The sequence below is a fragment of the Esox lucius genome, chromosome 17, assembly GCF_011004845.1.
Source record: "Esox lucius isolate fEsoLuc1 chromosome 17, fEsoLuc1.pri, whole genome shotgun sequence".
In the NCBI taxonomy this organism is placed as follows: Eukaryota; Metazoa; Chordata; class Actinopteri; order Esociformes; family Esocidae; genus Esox; species Esox lucius.
Window position 1 is genome coordinate 27,243,677 of NC_047585.1, and position 14,937 is coordinate 27,258,613.

Genomic DNA, 14,937 nt, shown 5'->3' on the forward strand with positions numbered 1-14,937 from the left:
CAGAAACTTAATGACTTGGAGAACATCTGCAAAGAGGAGAGGGACAAAATCCCTTCTGAGATGTGTGCAAACCTAGTGGCCAACTACAACAGACGTCTGCATCACATACAGGAATGATACTGTAATGGAAATCACAACATGGGCTCAGGAATACTTCCAGAAAACATTGTCGTGAACCCAATCCACCGTGCCATTCACCGTTGCCGGCTAAAACTCTATCGGTCAAAAAAGAAGCTGTATCTAAACAGGATCCAGAAGCACAGGCGTTTTCTCTGGGCCAAGGATCATTTAAAATGGGCTGTGGCAAAGTGGAAAAGTGTTCTGTGGTCAGACAAAACAAAATTTGAAGTTCATTTTGGAAAACTGGGACACCATGTCATCCGGACTAAAGAGGACAAGGACAACTCAAGTTGTTATCAGCACTCAGTTCAGAAGCCTGCATCTCTGATGTTATGGGGTTGCATGAGTGTGTGTGGCATGGGCAGCCTACACATCTGGAAAGGCACCATCAATGCTGACAGTTATATCCAAGTTCTAGAATAACATATGCTCCCATCCAGACGTTGTCTCTTTCAGGGAAGACCTTGCATTTTCCAACATGACAATGCCAGACCACATAATGCATCAATTACAATGTCATGGCTGCATAGAAGAAGGATCCGGGTACTGAAATGAACCAGCCTGCAGTCCAGATCTTTAACCTATAGAAAACATTTGGCGCATCATAAAGAGGAAGGTGCGACAAAGAAGACCTAAGACATTTGGGCAACTAGAAGCCTGTATTAGACAAGAATGGGACAACATTCCTATTCATAAACTTGAGCAACTTGTCTCCTCAGTCCCCAGACGTTTGCAGTCTGTTATAAAAAGAAGAGGGGATGCCACACAGTGGTAAACATGGCCTTGTCCCAACTTTTTTGAGATGTGTTGATGCCATGAAATATAAAAAAATTTTTCCCTTAAGTGATACATTTTCTCAGTTTGAACATTTGATATGTCATCTATGTTGTATTCTGAATAAAATATTGATATTTGAAACTTCCACATCATTGCATTCTGTTTTTATTCACAATTGCACAGTGTCCCAACATTTTTGGAATCGGGTTTGTATATATACAAACCCGATTCCAAAAAAGTATATATACATAATATAACATTTTGCATGCTCTTATCCAGAACATCTTACAATAATTAGAGTATAAGTTTTTTCTTCTTTGATACTGGACCCCGGTGGAAATCAAACCTTGGAAAACAATGTTTTGAATGGTGAATAACAGTGTAAATTAGCTAGCTAACTTTTAACATTATGTAGGCATTGGCTGCCAGGAACTAATCTAATAAAGCTTTTGTCATCACCTTCAAAGAATAAGAAACATGTCATTCAAATCTTTTAATTTACAGTCAACTCAGTACAACATAACTAGCTAGCTATGTAGCTATTTTCCAATGGTGTCTTCTTAGATTAAGATGCCAAAAGAGTAAAGGATTTCATCACTCTGTGTTACTTGTTTTGCCTTAAGACATTCATATATTGTAGTTAAATAAGAAAGACATGCACACAAAAAATGGGTTCTACAAATGCAGATTAAACAATTCTACAGTTAAAGTGTTGAATTACAAATCTTTTTATTAATACAAATATTAGTATATAAATACAATTAAATCAGTGTTTGTTGGTGGATAGTGAATCCAATTTGTGAAATTTTTTTACGTTTTAGACTGTGAATTTACTGATCATTATCCACCTTGGTAAATTGAATGCTGTGGCTACAAACATTATGGCAGTATTCACAAACATTGTGGCAGTGTTTTAACTGAGTGTTGCTTAACATTACTAATCATCTAAACATATTCCTTTGGCACATTTAAACATTTAACTATACTAACAGTTAGTTTTGTGTGTAAACACAAACCATTCAGTGAAGAAAAGTACCAAAGACATAAGGAGCGATACAAAGGAGGGTGGCTGAGAGACACATTACAATATGAATACATAATCACAGAATTCTATATTCATCAGCTTGCTTAATATTTTATTAAGCTCTAAAAAGCTCATTCGCTGTCAATTGTCATTGCCTCATGGCAGTAATAATTTAAACATTGGGCAGTCAGTTAGGTCAGCAGCTACTTACTTACAGTATTATGCTCGCTTCGCTTTTACGCACACACGCAAGCACACGCACGGACCATACTACAACACTTGAATGCATTTGCACACGAATGGTTATGGAAATGTTTTGTAAATCTGTCCTTAAATCAACTCGACTGGAATAGTCTAGAATGGGGTGAATGAGACTTGTGTCATTTTTTTCAAGTATATGTGGAGAATTGTTTCAATTAGATTGGAAGCCTGGATAGAGATTTAATTATTGCTACAGTTGTATCTTGTTATTAATACAATGTCTTGTTTTGTCAGATATGGCTAACATTCCATAGCTAGCTAATCAACACAGTGTAATGTTTTCAATGCACATTTGGAGATGTTTACATGTTAAAGGAAGGGTTAAGGAGGGGCAGTGGGATTCAAAAGATACAGTAGGCTTATGAAAACATTAAAGTTTAAAGACTTATGAAAACATGTCTGTTGTTTAGGTGCTAAAAGAAAATGGCCCCAATGCACTTTCCACAAATTCTTTGTTTTGTTTTGTCAGACTTGGCTCTCTGTTAATCTTTTTGTATTTTTATTATCATAATTGTAAGCACAGTTCCTTATAAACATTTTGCTTCATGCTAAATTTTCTAATGTTTTTATTGAACAATTATTAATTATAATCACATATAGCACATACCGATCACACTGAACAACTCAAACAAATGACACAATATTGTTTTCGCACATTCTGATCAAAATACATTTTAGACAGATAAAGTCAGAATGATATTTAAACATGTTTTCAATACTTAATCCATAATTTTTATAACATGAATAGGAATGTTGTAATACACAAAAATCAAAAAAATAAATAAAAAGATAAAGAATTCACAGCAGTAGTTTAACATTTCGCATTTAATACAAAGATTCTTCTGATCTATTTGCACATTTAACTGATGTGCACCATTATCAGTCACCCATGTTACATTGCAGTTTTGTCCCTATCAAATTCAGAAAATTATATAATATCTGAATTTTACCTTCTTTATATATGTTTGCCATTTTAATTTCCTTAATTTCTTGGTAAAAACTGAATATCAGCAGATAGACCATAGTTAGTATATTCTGCCACCACCCCATAAAACACATTCTGCATGAGTATTTTTCATTCTGCAAGTTAATATGACCAGAGGCTCAGGCAGAAGAGAGTGTGCATCTTCAGGAGGGATATGTTGATCCATATTCAGTATGTTTCAATATGTGCATCACTTTTCCCCTTGTTAATTTTGCCAATGAATAGCTCAATTGTGATACTGACAGTACTCACACCTATGCCACAAAAGCTGAGATGTGACTTTTGGATTGTATATGAAAAAGCCTGAGGCCTATCTTCTCCACAAACGAACTTGCTCAAACGACTGTACATTACTCTCAATCATTTGAATTGGCAAACATGGTTTAATATACTTTATTTTACAGAACACATTGTAGTGAAAGAAAAAACATTGTTCATGAGTTTGTAATGTCAACCATGTCAGATTGTGTGGATCTGGGTGCTATGGCACAACGATAAACAGTCAAAATGACACAGTATAAGAATATGAGACTTTTGACATAAACCAAGGAACATCTCTAAAGGGGCATAATGTATAGAATGTGTTGAGAAAACAAAGAGAAAGAGAGTAAGCACAAATGAAAGAGAGAAAGAATGACAAGAGGTTGTCAGTAGCAATGTGTCTTTCACCGCTAATGAGGTCTGAAAGCTGGAGAAACACAGAGGCACTGAAAACAGCCCTGAGAACACCACCCTCCTTCCTTCACTCTTTCTCTCTCTCTCTCTATCACACACACACACTTAGTCATTCTTCACAATGTGTATCAGACTCAGATAATCAGTACAATTCTTATACATCTAACTTTCTTTTCACCTATGTATTCAGTGCACAGTACACATATTATTAGGCCTATTGTTTTCCCCAAATAAAAATAAACTCCTCCAAATAGTATGCATAAGTGTAATAATGTTGCATTAACTGAAATAGATCATTTCAGGTGAGATGTTTAGTTACTAAATCATGATGTTTAGTTACCAAAACCATGCAATTTTTTTTATTATCTTGGACTGTTTGGTGTTTTTCTGCCAATGCTGGGTGGTTTGAAAACCATTGGATTTAACAGTCACATGAGGTCGTCGCATAAAGTAGCACACTTTCTATGGCAAAATTAATATATTTGCATTACATGTTTCATAACATTGAAACATTTGGTTCTCGCTCCATGTCAACATTTGTGCAATAGCGGGAGACTTGTATAAAAGAATTACAAAAGATATTTGTCTTTGCTGTCAGGAGAGGCAATAAAATATTGTTGAAGGTGGGGGGACTGGCTCCCCAATCAGACCTTGCTTAGCATCCCCACAAATCTATGGCCATCCTTGCCAATTGCAGTTAGGCAACAGAGGACTGGAGTTGACCAGCACAAAATGTTACAGTTCTGTTCAGCCTCTTGGTTATACCTGTAGCTGTTTATGCCAGTGCCTCATGGCTTTTGTTTCAGCAAGGTATAACAAGCCTGCATTAATATCTCTGGGTTATACCTCACACTGGTCATCCTTAAAGTTTGCACAACATTTGGCCATCAATCTTTTCTGCTCCCAATGACTGGAATTAACTGCAAAATATTTTCTAACTTGAGACTTTCATAGCCCCTATTGTTTTAAAATCAAACTGTCTGAGCGGCAATCTGATCACTGCACCTGCTGAGCACATTACCCAAGAAGTATGTCTAACTTTATTCCAGAAGTATTAATAAGTATTAACTTAATATGGTAATCTTTGCACCTTATCCGTCTGTAAATATGCATTACCTAATTCGTTGTACAAATACAGTAACAAATACTTTTTGACCTCTTGATAATTCTATTGTTAACAATGTATCTTGATTATGTTTGATTGTTTATATCGTTTTCATGCGTGACGGATTGTTTGTCTTGCGATTGTTGTCACTCGGCTTACCTGATTAAATAAGGGGGAAATAAAAACATAAATTAAAAGCTGTGTATGTTCAAATACTATGTACTATGTCTATGTACTATGTCAAATACTACTTTCTACACTACAGGTAATAAAATAAGTTATCAACATGCTAATAAGACCATAATAAAAGCATATAGTCTTACTATTGGCATACAGTAGACGTCTGAGAGAGTGCGGAGGAGCGCAGAATCATTGTACAAGAGGGCGGGGGAGTAGAGCGACAATAGCCTACCAGAGAAGGGGAAATCAAACAAGTGAGAAAACTGTTGCATTTCTGGTAAAGATAGGCCTACCTTACCGTTGATTTTAATACGAAAATATACAACACTTCTCATTGCAGTATCTATTATAACAGAAAGGAAGTGAAAAGTAAAAATATATATATATATCACTAATTGTGCATTCCTCGGTTCTTAACGACCAGCGAGTGACCTGTACACATTAACACTCGGACAGTTCATAGTAGTTAGTATCCGTTGAAGTGAATGGTTTGTGATTTACGACATCAGTTCTGTAAATAGCGAGCGAGAAAACGAATTTGCAGATAGGCTATTTAGTTTTCGAGGTCGTTGCACTGTGAGCTTGGCAACTCTCCGAAGCTACGGTGAAGATGAGCTGTTTTCACAGTTTTCGCGACCACGTTGGAAGTCGGCTGAGGATCCACTGTAGCCTACTCCGGATCACCGACACTTACTGAGCTTCGAGGAAAAGGTAAGCAACTATTTAATAGCCTGTATGATTGTTGTCTTTTTAAGGGTTTGGTTGAAATAGTCTCTTCTAATCACTCGTAGAGATAACAATATAAGAAAAATAGTAACATGATCAGAATGGGTTGGATGTTAACGTGTCATTTAACATTCTGGGATGTAGTTCGGAAGTAACTCTTAATTGAATTGTAAAAATGAACGAATCTGGTCAACTATGCAGGTCAAAGTTACAACAACACATTTGGTTCGGCTAATATTCATTTTTGTATTATAATTAATATTATCATCATATTTTTCAAGAACAAGTAGGCACATGTATTCACAATGTCTCATTTTGCACAAATGTTACTACAGGTCTTCAGTTAGATTACTCGGCACTTGCATTTTAAAATGAAATGTTGCCTAAAGAATTGCATTAACACAAAGAACTGCAGCAATTGTGTAACTTGTTAGATTTGTGATATTGTTTAGATATTCTCTATCCACTTTATTGTATTTTATTTTAATTAGTAAGGTTGAGTCATGGTAATCATTACAATTAATATATTGACTATACTGTATTCATTTAGCAATATATTTCAATATCAAGATATATATATATATTCCTTCCCCCACTAGAATGCTCCTGGCACAGTGGAACCTGAGATATTCTCTGCTACAACTCCAATTACCACAAATAAAAAAAGAGAGGAACAAGTTTTTATAAACAATGGAACATTTTCTCAACACTTCATTTCGATAAATACTGACAATTGAAAAACCTCCCTCAAACCTCCATATCTGAGAGGGTAATTTGTTAGCGTACCCAAGAGGAAAACACACCCAGGATTAAGCAAATGAAAAATACATAGAGAAAGTCAAGAGAAGCGCAAGGAAGAAAGAAGGGAAAAATACCAGAGATGTAAGTGTTTTTTCATTCCTCTCCACTCATCCTTGGACCAGACAAGTGAGCGCCCTTCACTGAATGCCGTGGGTGAGATGGACTCCAGTGGGAATACTGGTGCAGATCCCACCTGACAGCTTTCCAACTGAGAAATATAAGGACATTCCACCAGGATATGGCTGCCATTCTGGCTGAACAAAAATATTTTTATTTTTAGAGAAACGTAAAGAGCGCTCTCTATTATATTCTAGTATATCCCAGCCCAGGGAGAACCTTGTATTTTTCCGTCTAATGAACTGTTTGTTTGACTTAGTTTAAACCTGTCTGTAACACAAAGCATTGAGGTGTCCACACTGACCTATCTATTTTAATCTCTAGCCCTCAAAAATATACAACATTCGATATCATTAAAATCTTTATTGAGAAATGGGATGAAGAAAACCAATAAGTATTGCTTGGCAGATTAAAAGTTTGAAGAATAAATATAACTGAGTTAATAAATTGGAGGATAAACCTAGAAAAAAAACATTTAAGAAATTTGTATGCAGCGAAAATTTCTCCTGATGTTGGACAGCAGCTTTTGACTTTGAAACACTAAGCTTTTCTGTTCCTTTGGTTTTCCTCAGAGTTTTATTGCATCTCACTCCTGTCTTTACATTGAAATCACCTACATTTCCAGTCTCTCCTTACATCCCTCCTTCACTTTCCCTTATTTCCCACTCACTTCCATCACTTGTCCTGTGTACCTGACCCTCGACTCTGTGTACTCCCTCTACCCCATCTCCTTTACCCGTTCTGTCATCATCTCTCCCCCTAGTCCCGGTATTCACAGAGTTCATTCTGGCCGGCACCACCATTCCGGCCAAGGGGGAGGAGGACTTCCTCACGCTGGCCGCCTCCCGGCTCAGTCGCAGGAAACGTGTCATTGGGGCAGGAGTGGGCGTGGCCATGGTGCTGGTGTTGCTGGTTGCTATCCCGTTATTGGTTCACACCACCAAAGGGGGGGCGTCTGGAGGCGGTAGCACCCATTATGAGATGCTCGGAAGCTGCAAGATGGTGTGCGACTCTTTCACACCCCCACAGGGCAGCCATGAAATGACCGCTGTCTCCCCCCAACCCCCAGACTTTACAGGGAGAAGGGGTAAGTCTGGGTTTCGTGGGAGCCCTGGACTCCCTGGGCCCCCAGGCCCCAGAGGTCCCCCAGGAGAACCAGGCAAACCAGGCCCCCCGGGCCCCTCCGGCCCTGGCCCAGGGGGCTATGTACCCTCCTTCTACAGCCCCAAGATAGCCTTCTACGCAGGCCTCCGCAAACAGCATGAAGGAAGTGAGGTGTTGAGGTTTGATGACGTGGTGACCAATGTGGGGAATTACTATGAGCCCAGCACTGGGAAATTCACCTGCCCCCTACCTGGCATCTACTTCTTCACCTACCATGTCCTGATGAGGGGCGGCGATGGGACCAGCATGTGGGCAGACCTTAAAAAGAATGGACAGGTGAGTCAGAGGTGTCTGTGTGGGTGTCTGTGTGCGTATGGTGTCTGTGTGCGTATAGTGGGGGTCAGGGTTGTTGAAAATAGTGGAGTATTTTAGTATTGGTAGATTTCCAGTCAATTTACACATATATATATATATATATATATATATATATATATATATATATATATATATATATATATATATATACACACACTAACCTAAAGGATTATTAGGAACACCTGTTCAATTTCTCATTAATGCAATTATCCAATCAACCGATCACATGGCAGTTGCTTCAATGCATTTAGGGGTGTGGTCCTGGTCAAGACTATCTCCTGAACTCCGAACTGAATGTCAGAATGGGAAAGAAAGCCATTTTGAGCGTGGCATGGTTGTTGGTGCCAGAAGGGCCGGTCTGAGTATTTCACAATCTGCTCAGTTACTGGGATTTTCACGCACACCTTTATAGGGTTTACAAAGAATGGTGTGAAAATGGAAAAACATCCAGTATGCGGCAGTCCTGTGGGCGAAAATGCCTTGTTGATGCTAGAGGTCAGAGGAGAATGGGCCGACTGATTCAAGCTGATAGAAGAGCAACTTTGACTGAAATAACCACTCGTTACAACCGAGGTATGCAGCAAAGCATTTGTGAAGCCACAACACGCACAACCTTGAGGTGGATGGGCTACAACAACAGAAGACCCCACCAGGTACCACTCAACTCCACTACAAATAGGAAAAAGAGGCTACAATTTGCACGAGCTCACCAAAATTGGACAGTTGAAGACTGGAAGAATGTTGCCTGGTCTGATGAGTCTCGATTTCTGTTGAGACATTCAGATGGTAGAGTCAGAATTTGGCGTAAACAGAATGAGAACATGGATCCATCATGCCTTGTTACCACTGTGCAGGCTAGTGGTGGTGGTGTAATGGTGTGGGGGATGTTTTCTTGGCACACTTTAGGCCCTTTAGTGCCAATTGGGCATGGTTTAAATGCCACGGCCTACCTGAGCATTGTTTCTGACCATGTCCATTCCTATATGACCACCATGTACCCATCCTCTGATGGCTATTTCCAGCAGGATAATGCACCATGTCACAAAGCTCGAATCATTTCAAATTGGTTTCTTGAACATGACAATGAGTGTCACTGTTCTGAAATGGCCCCCACAGTCACCAGATCTCAACCCAACAGAGCATCTTTGGGATGTGGTGGAACGGGAGCTTCGTGCCCTGGATGTGCATCCCACAAATCTCCATCAACTGCAAGATGCTATCCTATCAATATGGGCCAACATTTCTAAAGAATGCTTTCAGCACCTTGTTGAATCAATGCCATGTAGAATTAAGGCAGTTCTGAAGGCGAAAGGGGGTCAAACACAATATTAGTATGGTGTTACTAATAATCCTTTAGGTGAGTGTATATATATATAATACATTTCACATATTGTATTGTTAGTTCCTCAGACTTTCATGCATTTAAATTATGGGTTAATACAGCAATTACAGCCGGGAGTCTTTTGGAATAAGTCTCACACCTAGATTAGGCAATAGATGACCATGCCTCTTTACAAAACTGTTCAAGCTCTTTTAAGTTCCTTGGGGAGTGTTGATGGACAGGAATCTTCAAGTCTTGCCACATATTTTTGGATTAATTTGGGGTCATGTCTGTGCCAATCAAGGAATTTGGCCTTTTGTTAGCCACTTCACTTTTGCTTTGGCTGTGTGCTTTGGGTCTTTGTCATGATGAAAGGTAACCTTCTATTGTAGTGTCAGCTGTTTTGCATATCGCTACAGCTTTTCCTCAAGGACTTTTCTGTTAATTAATCAATTGCCTTAGTCTTCTATCCTGACCAGTCCCCAAGTCCCTGACAATAACAAAACATTCCCGAAACATGATGCTGCCACCACCATGTTTCACTGTAGAACTGGGCTTCTTTGGGTGATGTGCTATGTTTAGTTTGCACCAAATATAACACTAGGTATTTAGGTGATAATATGTTCTCATACCACAAAATAATATTTCTGAACTGAGCTATGGGTTGTTTTTTGTGCAACTTGTTGAGTGATTGTTTTGTGTTATTTATTATAATTTTATTGTGTTTATTTAACCAGATGTAGCTATGTTGAGATTAAAAATCTAATTTGCTAGAGGGACCAGGCCAAAGATAGCTGCACACAGAAGTTACATACATTCACAACTTAAAAACAAAAATTACATCCAATGTCAAAGGTATACAGTAGTGCAAGTTAAGGATCAAAACATTTACAGCCCCATAGCATCTATCAAAGAGAAATGTTTCCCCCTTTTTCAGTACTGTTTTGGGAGCACAGCATTTTTCATTAGTCTATTGGACAATGTAAGAACATAGATAAAATGGGAGCTGCCTAAGAATGGCCTTGTTAATGAAAATGTACCAATGGCTTTATCTCCGTAAAGCTAGTGAAAAAAGGGAACAGTGATGAGTTTTTGAGTTAACAAATCTCAACGCCTCATGGTACAAAGTGTCAAAAATATGTAATGAAACCATAGGGGCATGCATGTACAAGGTTCACCCGTGGGGAACCGTGGGCTATCGAACTGATGCAGGACTTCATGCTACCCTACCATGATTTGGGGAGTGTTTGGGATATTGCTTGACCAGTGTTGGCCATAAATGCAGCTAACTCATTTAAATTTGCTTTTGACCTCCAGGCAGCCTCTCTCGTCAGTCTCCTTCTTGCTCTGTCATGCAGTTTTGAGGGACAGCCTGATCTAGGCAGGGTCATGGTGGTACCATACACCTTTGACTTATTAAAGGTAAATAACAGAAAATATCAGTGATGTGTCTAAGATCATATCATAAGCAGCCAGCTTTCTTATTCAGGGAGAGCAGGGTCTAGTTATAACGAGAGCAGAATCAGAGGGTTACATTGCTCTTCCTCCAAAAGTAATTAATTGAACTTTTGGAAATAATTATCTAATTGAAAAAGGAATGTTCTGTCACAGCGAACTACAATTGATTGTGATACATGATATGTCAATTTTTTGTGATGAATATCAGTCACAGTTTTTCAAGCTAACCTTTTCAGACTTCTTAACAATGATGAGGAAATGCCGGTTCATGAGCTTACTGCACGTGTACAGTAGTCACGTGCACAGTGGTCATGTGCACAGTTCTCACGTGCACCATAGGTCTACTGGGCGAACTCTCTGTTAGAGCCAGTACTTTTTTACATAGCAGCGCCATGATGTAAACGTCCTTAGTTAGCTAATCTTTCTGGTTCATTTTTAGCCAGTTAACATTTATTGTTCATCTCTTTGCTCATAGTCATGGTTTGATGTGCTGGGATGCTGCAAATATGAAAAATAATATGGCTCAATTGCCCAAATAAAATGAAAAAATTATAATCTACAGTTATCACCAGAAAACATGTTCCAGAGATCGTAAAAAAATATGCAAGAATGTTACATGGAGAAAAAACTTGTTTTAATAACCAACATACCATTGTATAACTGGAGCTGCAGCACGGATGTATAGTGACAGTAGCAGAAGCTGGCAGGCCAATGTATAGGATGTGCGTGAGTGAGTGATGAGGGATACCGTGGAGGGCATGCCTGGTATGAACATATTGCTAGTTATCTATCATCTCTTCTGATTAAATAGTAGGTGTGTTTGCATCAACACTAACATTGGCTAACTAGAAATACGAAATATAAACTATAGTTTAAGGGGTACTGTGTAGAACCCTGCCTCAAACATTTAAAGACTGAAATTAAATAATGAGATGACTTTTCTCCTCCTTCTAATCCCTTACCGAACGAGACCGGAATAGTATTAGTTAGTCCAGGGTGGTTTAGGGTGGGGGGGTAGTATTAGTTAATCCAGGGTGGTTTAGGTTGGGGAATAATATTAATGTGTCCAGGGGGGTTTAGGGTGGGGAATAGTATTAGTTAGTCCAGGGTGGTTTAGGGTGGGGGAATAGTATTAGTTAGTCCAGGGTGGTTTAGGGTGGAGGAATAGTATTAATTAGTCCAGGGGGGTTTAGGGTGGGGAATAGTATTAGTTAGTCCAGGGTGGTTTAGGGTGGGGGAATATTATTAGCTAGTCCAGTGTAGTTCATTTTTATTAAAAGTAAAATCCTAAAATATTTATTGTACATAAGTATTGAGAGCCTTTGTTCGGTACTTTGTAGAAGCACCTTTAGCAGTGAATGCTATAACACAACAAAAGGTGGTCAAAGCAATGGGTTATGAATACTTTTCATTTAGATATGGAGTGGCGTTAATTGATTAAGTCCAAAGACAAATACTGTACAATAAAAATAAAAATCACATTATAGATAAATACTTTGGATGCTTTAAAAATGTTCAGTAAGCTCAGAAGACAACTGCACCAAAGAAAATTATATGTTTACGTTATGGACTTGAATAGGTTTTACAATGGTCAGATAAGCTTCATTATCCATACTGATATGAATCGATGGTAAATCACTCCCAATATTCCGATTTGGAGAATATCATGTTTAATCAGGAGCTTCTGTTAACTCCAATAGCACCTGAATGTGGCATGAGTACTGTTAACACGTGACTCTCATGTAATGAAATATATTATCCAATTGTATGACATTTAAAATAAAGCATATTTTTGGTTCAAAGATTTACTACAAGACATCAGAAAGGTTTGGGATGTTGAGCAAAATATCACAGGATCATTAGACAATAATAGTGTATTCTGTTCTGTGTAGAAAAAAACTGCTAACAACAAACTTAAGTATAAAATTGGAATGCTGGGACTCCCAGCTGGCACTGCATTTTACAAATGTCTGCCCAAGCGGACCAGGTTAGGTTCAAGCCTTGACTGTGCCACTAGTTGAGGAGTGGCTGGGAAGCACAATGGGTGATACAAATTTTCCGGCATTGTCTTAGTGAGCAGGAAAGCATTGTCAACATGAATTGCTATTGAAACGTTAACGCTCATGATGTCTTGGTTGGAAGAGCAGTGTGGAAAAAAAACACAATGGCTACACGGGAGCCTGGCCACAATCTTCAGCTATTCGGAATCCATTGGGAGTTGTTGCGATGAGACAAGGCTATAGATACAGTTGGAGATAAGAAGAAACAAGGTGTTGGTAGTGGGGGGGGGGGGGTTTTGCGTTTGCCTGGTTCCGCTTCCTGATTTAGGCAACAGGAGAGAGAAGGCAGTGACAGCTAAGCGATCAAGAGGATAACGATCCTCCACATCTCTGTGGAGTGACGCCGAAACGCAACAGCTGGCTACTGTCCTCAGAGGATCTCCAGTTTTAACATAAATAAATAAGCAAAACATTTCAAAATGGCCCAAAAATGCCTTGAAAGTTTCCCATCTGGAGATGCATGACAAGCTTGAGGAATTAAACCCCGACTCTGTCGAAGAAGGTTTGATTTTGACGTGTTTTGTGCGGAACAGAAGAGAGATGCCAAGGGATTACTAGAGAGGAAAAGAATAAGACTCACTTTGCATTGTTACCAGCCAAGTCAAATCAGCCTGAGTGTTTGATGAAACACTGGTGGTTGGGTTTTTTTTACCCATAATTTACATGCTCTATAGCCAAGGCAGCTGTGTGTTACTGAGTTCACCATCAACCCCTTGAAAGCTACTTTTTATGCACCACAGATTGGTTAGCTTCAACATTTTGAGTCATTAGTTATAAAAAATCATTAGTTTAATATCTCTTATAAATTGTCTCAAAACTTCTTTCCTTTTTTAAATAGATTTAAGTGTGATGTAAGTAATTTGTCAGAATTAAAGATTTTAAACGTATAAATAGGACAAGTTGTTGTGTTAATTTGAAGAAGTATTTTCCAATTTTTTTTATTTCTTGTGCTTATTTCTGATGATCTTGAACTGAAACTCACAGGGAAAATTACAAATGAATGTTGTTCTAGAGGCAGCTCTGCCTCAAAGGCAGACATTTTGCGATAGGTTGTCTTACCTTTGAAATAGGTTGAATGCACTCAAGGCACCAGTCTGTGCTTGTCCCTTACCAAAACACTAATATTATAACCTTTACTTAGCATTAAACTTAAACCCTTATGTAACAATTTATAAATATCTACTTAAATCAGGTGACTTCAGTGTTGAAACGTAAGCACCAGCCTCAAGCTAGGCATATATTTATATTATAGCATCTACAGTATTGTAACATATGGAGTGGATGTGGATGTGACTTCCATTGGGGGATATTTATTCCATTGGAACAAAAGACTTGGAGCTTCCTAAATCTTCTTCACTAGGCAGAATAAACAGGTTGGCAAAGATATACAATGTGTTAATTGCAAACCATTGAATACAAAACTGCATAAATCAAGAAGATTTAATCTGATTGCAATCAGATTGTTGCTATAGGCATGTTAACACAAAATATTATAATTTATGGTTGAATATGGTGCTGTTTTGTCTTCATGTTCTGCTATGCTATTATGTTATATCCTGTTGTGTAGCCTAGAATACTGTAATTGTCATGTGATTCAATTTTTATTGGACTTCATTATACCCACCAGTTTTTGTGTAGCTGGACCATAGAGCTGAGAAACATCTGGTCTGCAAGCATGTGTACCATCTTGGCACTTCAACATGATTCACCAAAATACCTTTATGATAGTCTATGTATTTTAACAGGTCTGTTTAGAGGAAGGTTTCAAACAAGATTCCACTATGCCTTCCCACTCATCCAGTTCATACGCTGTCAATACTAGTCACAGTAAAGAAGATTGAGATGAAA

General features: G+C 38.4%; 1 protein-coding gene across 2 annotated transcripts in view; it reads left to right on the forward strand.

Moving 5' to 3' along the window:
- Positions 1–5,304: 5,304 nt before the first annotated feature.
- LOC105017154 (complement C1q-like protein 4) overlaps positions 5,305–14,937 on the forward strand; it is a 36,282-nt gene continuing 26,649 nt past the window's right edge. The window contains exons 1-3 of one of the 2 annotated variants that reach the window (XM_034287006.1): positions 5,305–5,838; positions 6,453–6,735; positions 7,535–8,211. In XM_034287006.1, coding sequence (XP_034142897.1) covers positions 7,666–8,211 — 546 coding nt within the window. In that variant the 5' untranslated portion in view covers positions 5,305–5,838; positions 6,453–6,735; positions 7,535–7,665. Of the gene's footprint in view, positions 5,839–6,452; positions 6,736–7,475; positions 8,212–14,937 lie in introns of those variants that run through there. The other variant, XM_034287007.1, reaches the window with a different exon arrangement.